Source organism: Gouania willdenowi, chromosome 21 (genome assembly GCF_900634775.1).
Source record: "Gouania willdenowi chromosome 21, fGouWil2.1, whole genome shotgun sequence".
NCBI lineage: Eukaryota > Metazoa > Chordata > Actinopteri > Blenniiformes > Gobiesocidae > Gouania > Gouania willdenowi.
The window spans coordinates 24,368,616-24,385,047 of record NC_041064.1 but is presented as its reverse complement, the minus strand read 5'-3'; the positions used below and the strand labels follow the sequence as shown (position 1 = coordinate 24,385,047).

The following is a 16,432-nucleotide window of genomic DNA, read 5'->3' as shown; positions in this document are numbered from 1 at the left end:
GTATCCAATTTTTCCATTTAGGGCAATATTTAAAGTTGGTGAAATAGTTTGTTTTATTGATAAATAACTTTAAAATAGTCTAAATGGTCTGAATGAAAAAAAAAAGAAAAAAAAAATTGTGATTTTTTTTTTTTTTTTCCTTATTGTTCCCCTCCAAAAAAATGTTTTTCTTTGTAAAATCGCAATAACTGCTTTGTTTGTTTGTTTGTTGAAAATGAATTATTTGTCATTTTGTTTTCTGAAATGTTTTGTTTTCCTTTAAACGCAATTGTTGAGCTGAAAAAACTGTGTTGACCAATCAGATGAGAGGTTGGGTTGCCTGGGGAACAAGCCTAACTGTCCATTACTAACAGTCCACTTTTATATTCAGTTGCTCATCATCTCTGTGAGTAACAGCACCATTTTTGTGGAGCTCTTCAAACAAATTTTCTACAACTGTGTTGATCAGACGACATCTTGTGGTGAAACCACATTTCTACCAGTGGAAACAGGAAACTGGACGAACTGGATGAAAAAATGACGGCCCAGCAGCATCAGCTTGAAAGGTAAGACATTTTTTATGAATTCGTTTTTTTTATTTAGATTTATTTTTTGGGAGGGGCTAAAATCAAATATTTATAGCTATTTCCTTCTTAATTTTGTAAATATTTATTTAGAAAATGGTCCTGCCTCACTTCCAAATGTTTTGTAGTAGTTTTATGTCAATCAGAAAGACTCCACATGTTGGAGAAATAATGAAAACGTATGGTTTATACCAGTGTTTCTCAAATGGGGGGTACGTGTACCCCTAGGGGGTAGGCAATGGCACTACAGGGAGTACTTGAGAGAGATAGAGTAAAATTAACAATAGAAGGTTTATTTAGAGGTTTATTTATAGTTAAAAATTATCATACTAATATTTACCGGAAATTCACAAAACGACATTAAAAACACACAAAATATGAGAAAAATATACAAAAGGACAAACAAACACACACACACTAAGAGAGAAAATGACTTACTATTACCAGCTAACACACAAAACAACAACAAATACACCAGTGTTTGAAATAACGGCGTTTAAAATAACGGCGTTTGTTTTTCAGTAACAGGGTAATCTAACTGATAAACTTTTTACGCCATTACAACTCCGTTAATGTTAATGAACATTAAATGCGGTGAGTTACATGTATTGATTGAATAAACTGTGATCAGAAAGATCCCCTGGCTTCATATGCAGCTATAGTGAGGAGGTGGGTTAAAAACAAGGTGAGCGATTATGATTGGCTAAGACGGCGTCATGTTTCATGGCAGCCAATCAGAGACAGTGTTTTTACACATGTGGCAGCACACACACAACCACTACAGATTTGATGAAGAAGCAGAGATGGCGAACGTGGAGCATTACGATGAAAAGTTGTTATTTTTAAGGTGGCGATACAAATACTACTTTAATTTAATTGTGGTCAAAGGCAAGAACGTGCATGTGAAGTGTACTTTATATCCAGGAGTGAAGACTTTGTCCACATCCGTTGTAAGTAACTAGAATTTAATGAAGCACCTCACAATGACACACGATTCTTTTTTTTTTTTAAGTATCGCAAATAGTTACTTTCCTTGTTAATGAGTTACTTTTATTATCGAGTAATTAAGTTACTAACTCAGTTACTTTTTGGATCAAGTAGTCAATAACTATAACTAATATTAATAGTTATAATTACTATATAATATTACTTTTTTAAAGTAACGTTACCAACACTGAAAGACACACAAAATAAGAGAAAAATATAGTGAATAATAAAAAAATAACAGACAAACAACAACAAAATAGACACTAAAAAGACACAAAATGATGTAAGAAATGATATTGAATGGTTATTATTAGTTATTAATATTAATTATTATTATTATTATTTTCAGTTCATGTTCTAATCATTAGAACATGAACTGAAAATACAAGGGTCAGTCTTGGTCCCACATGATGAGGGAGATGATCGTATATGGTAAAATCTATAGAAATAAATCTATTCAGGAGGCACTAAATACTGTTTCATTCTATTTATTTACAAAATGAGATTCTTTCAAATATGTGTTATCACTCATTATTTCCATCATTGTGCTTTATAGTTGTTTTTTCACAGACTTCTGAATAAAATGTTATAGTCGGATAAAAGTGAGTACTTGGATTCAGAAATAAGAGAAAAGGGTACTTGAGTCTAAAAAGTTTGAGAACCACTGGTTTATACTGTATGAAGTAATGACCTGTAGCCATTGGAGAGAAAAAGAATCTCAGAGCTGACTTTTAATTAGAATCTTCAATCTGAAGTGAGGCTTAACTCGTAACTGGAACTACACACTTCCAGCTAATATGATGATAAAACATGGACATGCTAAACGACAATGATGAGTACTTTTTTGTATTTATTTTCATGAATCCTAACCTGATTCCATGTCTATGTTACAGATCACAGAGAAAGGACAAAGTGTGGATAATTGGCTCCAGTTACATCCGGCGGGGCGAGGAGGCTGCACTAAAGTTTTATGGAGATAATTTGGGACTGGATGCCAATGTGCACTGGTTTGGAAAAGGAGGGATGAGGTGGGAAGGAGTTCTGCCTTGTTTTTATGGTCAGCTTTCCACCCAGGGATCCCCTGACATCCTCCTGGTTCACGCCGGAGGAAACAACCTGGGCATAAACAGTGCAAATAGTCTGGCCTACACTATTAAAGAGGACTTTACCAAATTGCACATTAAATTCCCTGCAATGAAGATCATCTTCTCCTCCATTAATGAACGCAGATCCTGGAGGTACGGGAAGCTGTCCCAGATCATCAGGGACAGAAAAACCATCAATCATTTTGTCAAGAGGACGTCTGTCTGTTTCAAAGGAGACGTTGTTGAACATCCTCTCCTGCGATTCTACAAACGATCACTGTTTATTCCAGACGGAGTTCATTTCTCTGATGAGGGAAACCACTTATTCTTATCAAGCATCCGCTCCACCCTCCAGAACTTTCTAAAGGATTCAAAAATACCAACAAGGACCATCTCTGGGGCAACGATGTCAATAAGGACATTCTCAGCTACAAAAAGCAGTACAGCAACCGTCTCTGGACATAAAAAGAACATTACACCAATCAGCTGGCCTTAAGCATGAGGAGGAGGAGGGGCTGGTTCTGGTCACCTGGTGGTACCCCCACCCCTTTTCTACAATACTGCTTATCTACTGCCCACCCAAATCTATGAGGTGCCAAGTGTAAAAATGACCCATTATTGTTTTTCTTGTAAAACTATTTAAAAAAAAATAATAATAATGGAATTTATATCACCTATTGCCATATTGAGGAAAAAAATAGAGATGAATATTGGTCCATATCACACAGGCCTAATGTAACCAAAGCAGTAACATTTTATCTTGTAAAGAATATGATTGTCTAAACTGTGTGAAATGAGGCGTTCAAACACTGCTTAAAGTAGGATTTTATTAATATGATTGTGTTTCCTCAATAACAAATATAAATCACTAGACTGATATGCTGCCTTGTTATGTAGCAAGTGTTGCTAATGCTAATGCTACACCACTTTAGTTAAACAAAGTAAAAAGACTGGGACTAAAATAACTTGTTTTGTAATTACCTTGTCCTAAATTATCTTTTATTCCTATTTTTCCATTTAGGGCGATGATTTTAAGAAGGTTTTATTAAAATAACTTTAAAATAGTCTAAATGATTTGAGTGAAAAAAATCGTGATAAAATCGCGAGCGTGATTTCACAAAGAAAAAATATGATGTGATATGATATTTTTCCCATATCGCCCACCCCTATGTTAAATCTAAATGTTTAAATCTAAATCTAAATGTTATATATCATATCTAAATGCTTAATCTTATATCTAAATATTAAATCTAAATCTAAATGTTGAACCTAAATATTTCGCACATATGCTAATTTACCCCACCCCTTGTAACCTAAACCATTACACAAGCAGAGAGACACACAGCCGCTCCCACACACCCTTTCACCAATGCCTGTCTGGGTGATATGCACTCGATCTCCACCGCCGGGAGAGAACCAGCCATACATATCACCCAGGCAGGCATCGGTGAAGAGGCGGGTGGGAGCGGCTGTGTGTGTTTCTGCTTGTGTATTGGTTGAGATTCCAAGGGGTGGGGTCAATTAGCATATGTGTGAAACATTTAGGTTAAGGTTAGAGTAGTAGTTAGAGCGGGCGGTGTTCAGGGCAGTTTTGTATAGTTGAAGGTGATCGGAGTAGGCTTGGAGATGGACTGTTAAACCTTTTTTTTATGTGGAGACGTTCAAGTTGGTGTTTGTGGGTTTTTAGTTTTCTGAGGTCGGGGGTGTACCAGGGGGCGGTGTGTGTAAATGAGACTAATTTGGTTTTGGAGGGGGCAAGTTGGTCGAGGCAGGAGGAGAGGCAATTATTGTAATGATTAACAAGGTCCGTGGGGTCGTCAGAGAGCGGGGGGGAGGCAGACAGAAGGTTAAGAAGAGAAGTGGAAAAATCATGAGGAGAGATGGATTTCAGGTTTCTAAAACAAATGGTTTGCTTGTCGTTGGGGTGGAGAGTGGGGAGGGGGAGGTGGAGGTCCATGGTGCTAGCCAGATGAGCGGAGATGCAGAGGTCAGTACTGGAAAGTTACTGGATGGTGAGACCGGTGGAGCAGACTAAATCTAGGGTGTGGCCATGGGTGTGTAAGGGGAAGTTGACTTGCTGAGTGAAGTTGTGGCAGTCCAGTAGAGCAAGGGATTCAGAATGACTGAAAGGATGTTGTGGATATGGTGCTGATGTTGAGGGCTTTTTTATGGACTGAGGCTACGCCACCGCCCCGGCCAGTGAGATGGGGCTGTTCAATGTAAGTGTAACTGGGGGAGTGGCTTGGTTTAGTGAGAAATAGTCCAGAGGTTTATGCCAGGTTTCAGTGATGCAGAGGTCCAGGTTATTGTCTGTTATGAATTCATGTAGGATAAGTGCTTCATTGTTCAGTGAACGGGTGTTAAGGAGAGCCAGTTTCAGTATTTTCAGCGTTGAGGGTGGCTGTGAGGAACAAGGGAGTGGACGGAGGATTGGATTGGGCCGTTTTATGCGTTTAGTGTCATTTTTGTAGAGTTTAGGGGCCTGGCTGTGATTATGGACTGAATGGGAAAGGTGTGAGCAGATGAATGTAGTAACGGGTGGAGCCTGTAGGGGGAGCTGTGGCAGGAAGAGGCGCTTTGGTGGGGCAAAGTAGAGTAAGGTGAAGGAGACGGTGTGTGTTTTGTAAATAGTCAGTCATGTGGGAAATGCAGGACGGCTTGCCGAAGATTGGCTGTTAAAATACTACTGATTAGTTAGTTAGATTTAACATATACTATTTACATTTAGATTTAGATTTAATATTTAGATTTAGATTTAATATTTAAATTTAGATTCAAAATTTAGATTTAATATTTAAATTTAGATTTAATATTTAGATTTAATATATATATTTAATATATAGATTTAATATTTAGATTTAATATTTAATATATAGATTTAATATTTAGATTTAAATTTAATATTTAGATTTAAATTTAATATTTAGATTTAATATGTAATATTTAGATTTAATAACTAGATTTAGATTTAAATGTAATATTTAGATTTAATATTTAGATTTAATTTTAGTATTTAGATTTAATATTTAAATTTATTATTTAAATTTAGATTTAAGATTTAGATTTAATATTTAGATTTAAATTTAGAATTAATATTTAGATTTAACATTTAGATATAAGATTTTGCGAGTCAACTAGTCTGGAACACTTGGATGGACTATCCTTCTATCCTATTCTGTTTGTCCCTCTGTTCACTAACCCAACCAGTTGAAGTGGATGGCTGCCACCTCTGAACCTGGTTCCGCTGGAGATTTCTTCCTATAAAAAAAGGGAGTTTTTTCTTCCCACTGTCGCTAAATGCTTGTTCATGTGGATCTTGTTGGGTTCTTTCTTCTTTTTTACTATGGACTTTATATTTTGTTCGGCGCTTTGAGATGACTTTGTTGTATTTTGCGCTATATAAATAAAGTTAAAGTTAAGGTTGAGTTGAATTGAATTTAGATATAGATTTAACATTTAGATATAACATATACCATTTAGATTTAAATATTTAGATTTAATGCTTTTTTTTTACCTCTAAGTGGTTAAATGTAGGAACGTGCTAAATATGAGAAAAGTGAGATAAATAATGAAAATGTGTTAGCTACAACTTTTATACTACATTTTTACACTTGGTACCCCCATACAAATCTACATAACTTTCATCCCTGAGATACAAGACCTCCTTTCCATCTTTTGCTCAACATCTGCACAGAGGGAACTAAACAGAGGGATGACTCTGATGATGAAATCTCTGAGAAAACTTTATTTACATCTCCTTCATTCTCATTCTTGTGTAAAAGTTGATTTTCTAATTAGAATTGTTGTTAATAAATATTGTGTAATAAATACAGTTTGTCTTGCTGGTTTTTTTCAGGTTAGTTTAATCTTTTCAATGAATCTTCTATACCCCTTCACCACTTTGTTACTGCAATCATTTTAAAAGGTTGTAAATCTAGTGCATGTAAACTTTAGCTTGAATCAGGGTTGGAGTCAATTACATTTTAAAATTACAATTACGCATTCAATTATCCATGTTCAATTACAACGCAATTATGATTACGTTGATGGGCATTTTTTCCAACTACAATAAAAATTAGAAGCATATTTTCTGCTGAAATTCAATTACATTTACGTTCTGAATTACTAAAGTTGAATTACAATTAATCACAATTACTGAGTCTTTAATAAATAACCCCATAAAACTTTTGTTTTCTGTAACAATCAGTTATGATACCAGGTTGGTTTTGACCCATGTTTTAAGTCAGCTGTAGAATACAGTAAAAAATATTATCTTTTATCTAATTTTCTGTCTCAATACTTGGTTACCTTGTTAGGCTTTGTTATTCATGAAAATATTAGCCTTAATATTTTCGGTGTGGGCATTATTTGTGTCAGTATATATATATATAAATATATATATATTTTTTAATGGTAAAATGATCCTTAAGAGGACAGGTTATGGTATCAAATATATTTTAATCATTTTAACTACATATGTGTAAGCCACAGAACTGTAAAATGCTTCCCCAGTTTTGCGTTTAGTTAAATTGTAAATGACAGTTTTTATACGCCAATTTTATTTTAATAACAATATTACAACTTTAACAGAGATTGCCCTATCAGAAGATTGTTTAATAATGGCTTTACAGATGATTATCTAAATCCAATCCATATGTGGATTTAAAATGAAGGCGATTTCTAATCACCAAGCTTTTCTGCAGAGTTTAACGCAATAACTATGTTATGTCAAAATACAATTTTATTTCCAAAAGTCAACATGGGTACTATATTATTACCTATAAAATTATTAAAAACTGAAAAAAAGAAAGCTTTTAAATTGTTTTGGAGGACAATATTTTTTACATGGCCTATTTATATTGATCATATTTATTGATATCAAAGAACATATAGAATAGATGGTCATTTGTCCTGATCGATTTGGTTTCTTCTTATGCAGGTCGGTTCACATTGTATCAAAAGACATTTTCTGAGCTCAGTAAGATGTGTGCTTAGACTGCCACCATGTGGTAAGAAAGGAGAAAACAGCTTTGTAAGTGTTTTTTTTTTTTGTCATTTAGTTATTCTCCAATCGAACTAGAGAACAACTAAACTTTTTTAACATGATTAAAACATGTTCAAAGTACCTACCGAGATAATCAGTGCTATTTCTTTCAAATAACAGTACTTCTACTTGAGTAGCATATATCAGTACTCTTTATACCTCTGGTGGCTACATAAGATAAACCTGCCAGATTAAAGAGGAGAAAAGGGAAGCAGGTGGTGTTTTTACAGAAAAAGCTGATCCAACCATTTCACAATATGGACAAACACGGTGAAAACTCAGCACAAAGCTAATATAATATTATTAGTTATTTGTTGACTTATCACTTATTTATATTTTTAAAGAAGCTTTTATCTTATATCTATTTTTTTTTATTTAAATGTTATTTTTCATGTCCACGTTAATGCCCTGAGACTTCAGGTATTAAAAGGCTCCAACTTTGAATTTGGCTCATGTGGATTTTATTTAGAACTTGTAATTTATGTACTATTAAGACAGATTGATAAATAGATCTATATGTAAATATCACCCATGTTTTTGTCCCATATTTGTATGACAGACTGACAGCAGGTCATTAAGGGGAGTAACGGTACTTGTGTGAGAAGCGTGTTGTTTTGTTATGTCAGTAAAATGCTTTGACCTCATCTTTGCCTCCTTGAGTCCAAGAGTGTGCAAATAAGGTTGTGAGTGAGTGAGAAATGATGACGATAAACCTATAGTTGCACGATACCTACGGTACTCCGGGGTATTAAATTATAACGGTTCCTACTTTACTAGAAATTCTACACAACGTTACGGTCACAAACACGAGACAACACATGGCAGAAGCACCGGGCCCCAGCGGCGAGTCTGCCACGGCATCATTAATTTTACTAAAAAATCCAAACTCCAAAAGTCCCATTTGGAACTAATTTGGCTTTAAAAGAAGCAGAGACGATAAAACAATAGGAGATCCACTGTGCAGGCGCTGTCACCAGCTATAGGAGCCAAAGGACTTCCGCACGGACTCAGAGCGACCTTTTTTCTTTATTTTTTATTTTATTTTGTTTTAATTTATTTTCATTTACAGATTTATTAACAATGTACAAACAATATTTACAGTTTACATACACACAAAAGAGGGATCACATCTAATCTCATAAAACACCAGTGACGTCAATAGTTTTTTTTTTTCTTAAAGACAGTGGATTTGTTATCATAAGTTGATTATTTATATTAGTTAAACATACATTGATGTGCAAAGGAAACCAAATGGTTATTTTTAAATTTCAACCATATAAATTCTAACTTCATTTATTAGTTGTTGTTTTTTAATTGCTTTTATGCTTTTGTTCATGTTCTCTCATCATGCACCAAACAACACTATAAGTAATTAATTACACTGGCTCCCAGTCAGCCTCAGAATAGACTTTAAAGTTCTGCTGCTGGTGTATAAATGTGTGAATGGGTTTGGTCCAGAATACATCAGTGACATGTTAGTCAGGTATGAACCCAGCAGGTCTCTCAGATCTATGGACACAGGTCAGATAGTGGAGCCCAGAGCTCACAGTAAACATGGTGATGCTGCTTTTAGTTATGTTGAAAAGAAGTGGAACAAACTGAAGTCAGCATCTAATGTGAACATTTTTAAATCAAAGTTAAAGACACTTTTTTCTCTACTGCATATGATTGAGAGAGATTTTTAGTCATGTTGTTGATGTCATGTGTTTGTTGAAGATTTGAATGCCATTTTTTGTAACAATTCTCATTATAATCTACACATTTTTGCAATGGTGATGATTGCTGTTTTCCCTGTGTTCTTCATACTTTTCACATACACCAGGATACTCATAATATCTTATCGAAGCTGCAGAGAAGTCAGGAAAAAAGCTGCACACACATGTTTACCCCACCTGCTAGTGTTGGTCAGTTTCTCTCTTCTGTGCACATATGATGTCGTTATAGTTCAACTCGGGACTGACCTTTCAAAGCTTGTACGGTTGTTGATGACTTTTCAAGCCATTGTGTATCATCCCCTCTTTAACCCAATAGTGTAGTTTAGTTTATTTGTTTATTTGAGCAGTTAAAGTTCTGCTCAAAAGGAGTGGGCCGAAGCAAGAGCTTATCAGCGCCCACCCCCGAGATCATTACAATGAAAATAACATATCACACAGTACAAGGGAACAAATTACAAGGAATAAAGTATAAGAGCATAGGAACACAGCATGCACACAACACACAACATATCCGTTTGTGATTTAACCTTAGACATCATCAGTGATACATTTAGCATCATATTTTGATTGTGATTTTACCTCTTTAGCAAAAGAGAACCTGTTACACATCAAAGTGGCTGTTTTACCACGGACTACACTTACAGAGCACTGTTTGAAATGTTCATATAATTAACAGAAGCGAAGCACAACTACAACAACGTCTCATTTCATGTACGATGTCTGTTACAAGGCAAGTGACAAAAGGCGATAATTTCTTACTTACAGATGGTTTTCAATCAATGCCAAACATAGTGAACATTCCTTAAAGTCACTAGTTATGTGTTAAAAGAACATTAATATACATATCTGTGATCTTGCTACTTCCCAATTGTCATTTCCATCCTTGAATATGGTATTGATTTGTGTACAATTTAGCTTTTTTTTTTTCTTTTTTAAATTTACGATGAGTTATGTAATATGTAAGCCCTGCATAGTGTAGTGCGTTAAAAAGCCAGGGTGTAGAGCGGGTCCATTGAAGAGGGCAGTAGCTCCTTATCAACAAACAAACCCCCACCCAGCTGCCCTAACTAGCTGATTTGGTAGATGATATTCCTATACTGTGTGGTGCATTTAAAGACAAGGTATACGAGTCCATTGGGAGGATCCCTCTCTACAGATTTGTAGCTCGCCTACTCTAAATCTCTATTTGCTATTTTGAGCAATAGACACGGGTTGAAGATGAAGGAAATATCCAAACACTTAAAAAGGTTGTTCTGCCAAGTCAAAGTCATTTAATGCATTTAAAACCTTTGTATTGCAGGATGTTTGGTGGCAATAATCAACTCTAGATGCACTGATTGTTGGGATGTATTGAAACAGTTATTGTGTCTATATGAGGTTAGGGTCTTTTTTACATAAGGTTTTATTTCAATCCTTTTTCTGTTGAAGAGGTCACCTTTGCACAAAGCACCAGTTATTTGCTATTGCATTTGTCATTAAAATTGTACAACATTAAAACGTGCTTATATTTACCATTTTGGTAAAAACATATTTATATTTTGTGTTTATTAATGCCAAAGCCAGTTAGAATTGTCATCTTTTATTTTATTTTTACAGTCATGGCTTTTTGTGTGTAGTTGAAATGTAAATGTAATTTTTGAGTTTCTATTAAATGGAAAACCTTGAACACCAGCATGTACACACTTGTTGATATTCATTAATGTTCTTTCTTGAATGCACATGAGCTCATCCACAACCTAAATTCTCTGGTAGAATTTCAGGCAATACATTTTCTTTTGCACTTAATTCTATGTAAGATGCTGTCCATAATTTGCCAAATGTACTCTTTATGAAATAAACAAGCTACACACTTTACAACCTCTTTGAAATGAAACATCTCAGCCCTACACTACGAAGCTGGATCTACAGATCCAGGCTGTCTGTTTGTTCACGGGTTTGACCAAACCAAACATTTACACTCCCAGAGCGGCTATACAAAGACGTTAACTTTAACCTGGGGTTTCCAACCTGGATCAGTGAGATGATAAAGGAGAAACCATGCAGAGCAGCCTACTTCACCATCAACAAACAGACAAATATTCTTAAAGAATATGAAGAATTAAACTCCATAATCTGTTGTCACAGCTAAAGCCAGAAAAGAAGGATCACTGACAGAAAATTGCTGACTCTATTAATGCATAAACTTGTAATATTATACAATAATAATGCATTTGACAATAAATGGACAGCACTCTGATTAGTCAGATTTACTTTAATACTAAACAGATAATTCCACACCTTGATGACATGAGTAGTTGATGGTTACATTAATCCATGTTTCAGCAGTTTGAAGTCAAGTGTATTTGAGGATTTTAAGCATTGTACATTATATACAAGTATGTACATATATGCATAAACATTATATACATCAATGGTCCCCAATCCTGGTCCTCAATGGCCACTATCCAGCATGTTTTAGATGTTTCCCTCTTCCAACACACCTGATTCAAATGAAGAACTCATCATCAAGCTCTGCAAAGCCTGATCATGATCCTGGTCATTTCAAATCAGATGTGTGTGGAAGAGAAAAACATCTAAAACATGCTGGATAGGGCCCTTTGAGGACCAGGATTAAGGACCTCTGATATATACGTAGACGGCTGCATCGCCTGCTGCAGCCCACTAGAAGCGGTGCATTAACAGGTGTGGAAAACTGTGAGCAGGGGAACAAAACCTGCAGGACACGCGAGGTTGACATAAGACATGTAGACATGATCTAGCAATCACACTGTGTCCATGACCTCAGCTAAATAGTGAGGGAAGCTTGATTTGGGAATTGGCCACACCTGGGTGGGGAAAACATGAAGTCAGAACCCAAAACACACTGACATCACCGGGAGGTGGAGACACTGAGCAGGAATACCTGGAAACACAAAGACAAGAGTAAACAACAGGACGAATACTCGAAAATCAGAATAAACTAAGACTAAACTAACTAAAGAACCACAAGGCTAAACACAAAGAAAACTAAACAGAACCTGACAGGGTGACCATTTTGGAACGGTGGCAATTTGTCCTACAGTACATTACATCTATAGAGGAATGATGTGCTTACACAACATAGATAGATAGATAGATAGATAGATAGATAGATACACTTAAATAAAACAAAAGGAACCCAGAAAACGTTCAAACGTGGTCAGGTTTTTATTGATAACATTGCATACATTGCATTTGACAATTATTATTATTGTATAGATGTACTACTACTGTATTATTGTTGTTATTGCTTTTCTTCTAATTATCATTATATTCTCATATTAATGTATTGTTTTTTTATTAATATTATATATTATAGTTACTGGTATTCTCATTGTATCATTATTATTGTTATTGCTATTATTATTATTAATATTATTATTATAACCATTACTATTAGTATTATTATTACTGTCACTAATAATATTATGTCTCTATCATCATCATATTTATTATTATTGTTGCCAAAGAACTGAAACATTCAAGGAACAAGAACATAAACAATCAAACTATCTACAAGAGTATTTAGTATTTGACTCCCTGTCTCAGCTGAACAGTTTTCCCTGTCCTGTCAAGGTCATCTGTGTTGAAATGCTCACTGCAAAGCATGGACCTCTCAGTTGCCACAAAATCTTCCCGTTTCACTGCCCGTTCCCATTGTCTCCTTAAACCACTGTCTTTGGGAAACTTTAAACATGTGAGCAATGTAGCCAGAGATAAAGAATTGTCAACAACAAAAATAATCCCATCATTAATTAGGCCTATTATTAGCTTTATTAGATAGCTCAAATACGTTCATCATGTTTTTTTATTACTATAGACTTATTTTGGTTCTTTTTTCAGACATTAAATTCAAGAATAGATGTTGCTCTTTACCTTTTTTAGCTTTACAGTTTCGGTGAAAAAGTAGTCGGTGGGGGTCGCGGCGCACGTAGCAGGGCAGTCGGATCCGTTGGGCCCGGTGAATCTGAAAGCTCCGCTGGGCGTGCCACACGTGCCGGCTCACACGCTGTCAGTGAGATGCTTCTGAGGAAGGTGAGAGACATCCCCGAAACTGTAAAGTTGATTTTCTAAATAGAATTGTTGTTAATAAATATTGTGTAATAAATACAGTTTGTCCTGCTGGTTTTTTTCAGGTTAGTTTTATCTTTTCAATGAACCTTCTATACCCCTTCACCACTTTTGTTACTGCAATCATTTTAAAAGGTTGTAAATCTAGTGCATGTAAACTTTAGCTTGAATCAGGGTTGGAGTCAATTACATTTTAAAATTACAATTACGCATTCAATTATCCATGTTCAATTACAACGCAATTATGATTACGTTGATGGGCATTTTTTCCAACTACAATAAAAATTAGAAGCATATTTTCTGCTGAAATTCAATTACATTTATGTTCTGAATTACTAAAGTTGAATTACAATTAATCACAAATACTGAGTCTTTAATAAATAACCTCATAAAACTTTTGTTTTCTGTAACAATCAGTTATGATACCAGGTTGGTTTTGACCCATGTCTTAAGTCAGCTGTAGAATACAGTAAAAAATATTATCTTTTATCTAATTTTCTGTCTCAATACTTGGTTACCTTGTTAGGCTTTGTTATTCATGAAAATATTAGCATTAATATTTTCGGTGTGGGCATTTTTTGTGTCAGTATATATATACTGTATATATATATATATTTAATGGTAAAATGATCCTTAAGAGGACAGGTTATGATATGAAATATATTTTAATCATTTTAACTACATATGTGTAAGCCACAGAACTGTAAAAATCTTCCCCAGTTTTGCATTTAGTTAAATTGTAAATGACAGTTTTTATACGCCAATTTTATTTTAATTACAATATTACAACTTTAACAGAGATTGCCCTATCAGAAGATTGTTTAATAATGGCTTTACAGATGATTATCTAAATCTAATCCATATGTGGATTTAAAATGAAGGCGATTTCTAATCACCAAGCTTTTCTGCAGAGTTTAACGCAATAGCTTCATCTTTGCCTCCTTGAGTCCAAGAGTGTGCAAATAAGGTTGTGAGTGAGTGAGAAATGACTATAAACCTATAGTTGCACGATACCTACGGTACCCCGGGGTATTAAATTTTAACTGTTCCTACTTTACTAGATATTCTACACAACGGTTACGGTCACAAACACGAGACAACACATGGCAGAAGCACCGGGCCCCAGCGGCGAGTCTGCCACGGCATCATTAATTTTACTAAATAATCCAAACTCCAAAAGTCCCATTTGGAACTAATTTGGCTTTAAAAGAAGCAGAGACAATAAAACAATAGGAGATCCACTGTGCAGGCGCTGTCACCAGCTATAGGAGCCAAAGGACTTCCACACGGACTCAGAGCGACCTTTTTTCTTTATTTTTATTTTATTTTGTTTCAATTTAATTTACAGAGATATTAACAATGTACAAACAATATTTACAGTTTGCATACACACAAAAGAGGGATCACATCTAATCTCATAAAACACCAGTGACGTCACCCAGAAAATGCATACAAATATAGTTTTCTCAGGGAATCAGTTCCTGTTTATTGTATTTTATCCTCTATGGTTTATTATGTTGGAGAAGAAGCATTATTGTGAAATAGTTTTTTGTTTTTTTTTCTTAAAGACAGTGGATTTGTTATCATAAGTTGATTATTTATATTAGTTAAACATACATTGATGTGCAAAGGAAACCGAAAGGTTATTTTTTAAATTTCAACCATATAAATTCTAACTTCATTTATTAGTTGTTTTTTTTTTAATTGCTTTTATGCTTTTGTTCATGTACTCTCATCATACACCAAACAACACTATAAGTAATTAATAAGTATTTCTAACTTGTACAAATACATTGCAGTTCATAATAATAATAATAATAATATTATTAAAAGGCTTCAGTATCGCGATATTACCCGATTTGTCTGGTATAGTATTGTGGTTACTCATTCTGGTATCGTGACAACTCCAGATAGACCTACAGTATACTCACATCCTTCTAATCGACCATATTAGGTTCAGGTGCAACTCTTCAACCAACTAACAAACTTTACCCATTTTCTTTTACCTTGATTTAATCCTCAAAGTAAGATCCTGCTCTGTGTAAGACGCTGAATAAATGTTCTCAATCCACGCACGCACGCACACGCACGCACACACGCACACACATGCACACACACCTACCTTAAAACAATTAAACAAATTTAAGTAGATGTGATAAGTCACTTTAACCCCAGTCTAGGGCTGGGCGATATATCGAATATACTCGATATATCGCAGCTTGTAGTCTGTGCGGTGTTGAAAATGACCATACCGTTAAACTCGTGGACTTTTTTTTTTTTTTTTTTTTTTTTTAAATATCTTAGTGGCATTATGCACAAAATGTGCACTTAAATTTAGTGTTGTTTTGAAATGTCATCTTAATGACAACATGCACAAAAGGGCACTATTTGTTTTAAAATATTGTAGTGGCATTATGTACAAAAAGTGCACTTTAATTTTGTGTTTTGAAATGCCATGTGAGTTGCATCCTGCACTAATGTCTTGTTTTGAAATGTCTCTGTGACAATTTTGCACAGAACGTGCACTTTCTGTTGACAATTTTATGTTTGAGCCACTCACTGTTTAATAAATACAGTTATGTCAACTTTGACTTAGTTGTGATATCCCCTTTTTTGCATGAAAGTTTAAAATTGGCATATATTAATGCAGTATGATCAAGAATGTTTTAATGTAGACATATAGTATCATCATACTGGTGTGATTTTGTGCATCAAAGTGTTAATTCAAGGGTAATGCAAAATATCGAGATATATATCGTGTATCGTGACATGGCCTAAAAATATCGCGGTATTTATAAAAGGCCATATCGCCCAGCCCTACCCCAGTCTAAATGTAATTAATCCAGCCTCACTCCATTACAGACCAGACTTTATCTTTAAACTATTACCACCATTATGTACAAGTCTATATATAACCAATGGGAAGGCAGGGGTTCCCTTTCTGGTGAA

General features: G+C 34.8%; 2 protein-coding genes across 2 annotated transcripts in view; one reads left to right on the top strand and one right to left on the bottom strand.

The window, feature by feature from the left end:
• LOC114455168 (cysteine/serine-rich nuclear protein 3-like) overlaps nucleotides 1-16,432 on the bottom strand; it is a 248,537-nt gene that overhangs the window by 43,336 nt on the left and 188,769 nt on the right. The gene's annotated exons all lie outside the window — the stretch shown is intronic.
• LOC114454770 (uncharacterized) lies at nucleotides 331-3,320 on the top strand. Its single transcript, XM_028435521.1, has 2 exons — nucleotides 331-545; nucleotides 2,444-3,320. The coding sequence occupies exons 1-2, from the start codon at nucleotides 517-519 to the stop codon at nucleotides 3,129-3,131; spliced, it is 717 nt and encodes a 238-aa protein (XP_028291322.1). The 5' UTR covers nucleotides 331-516; the 3' UTR covers nucleotides 3,132-3,320.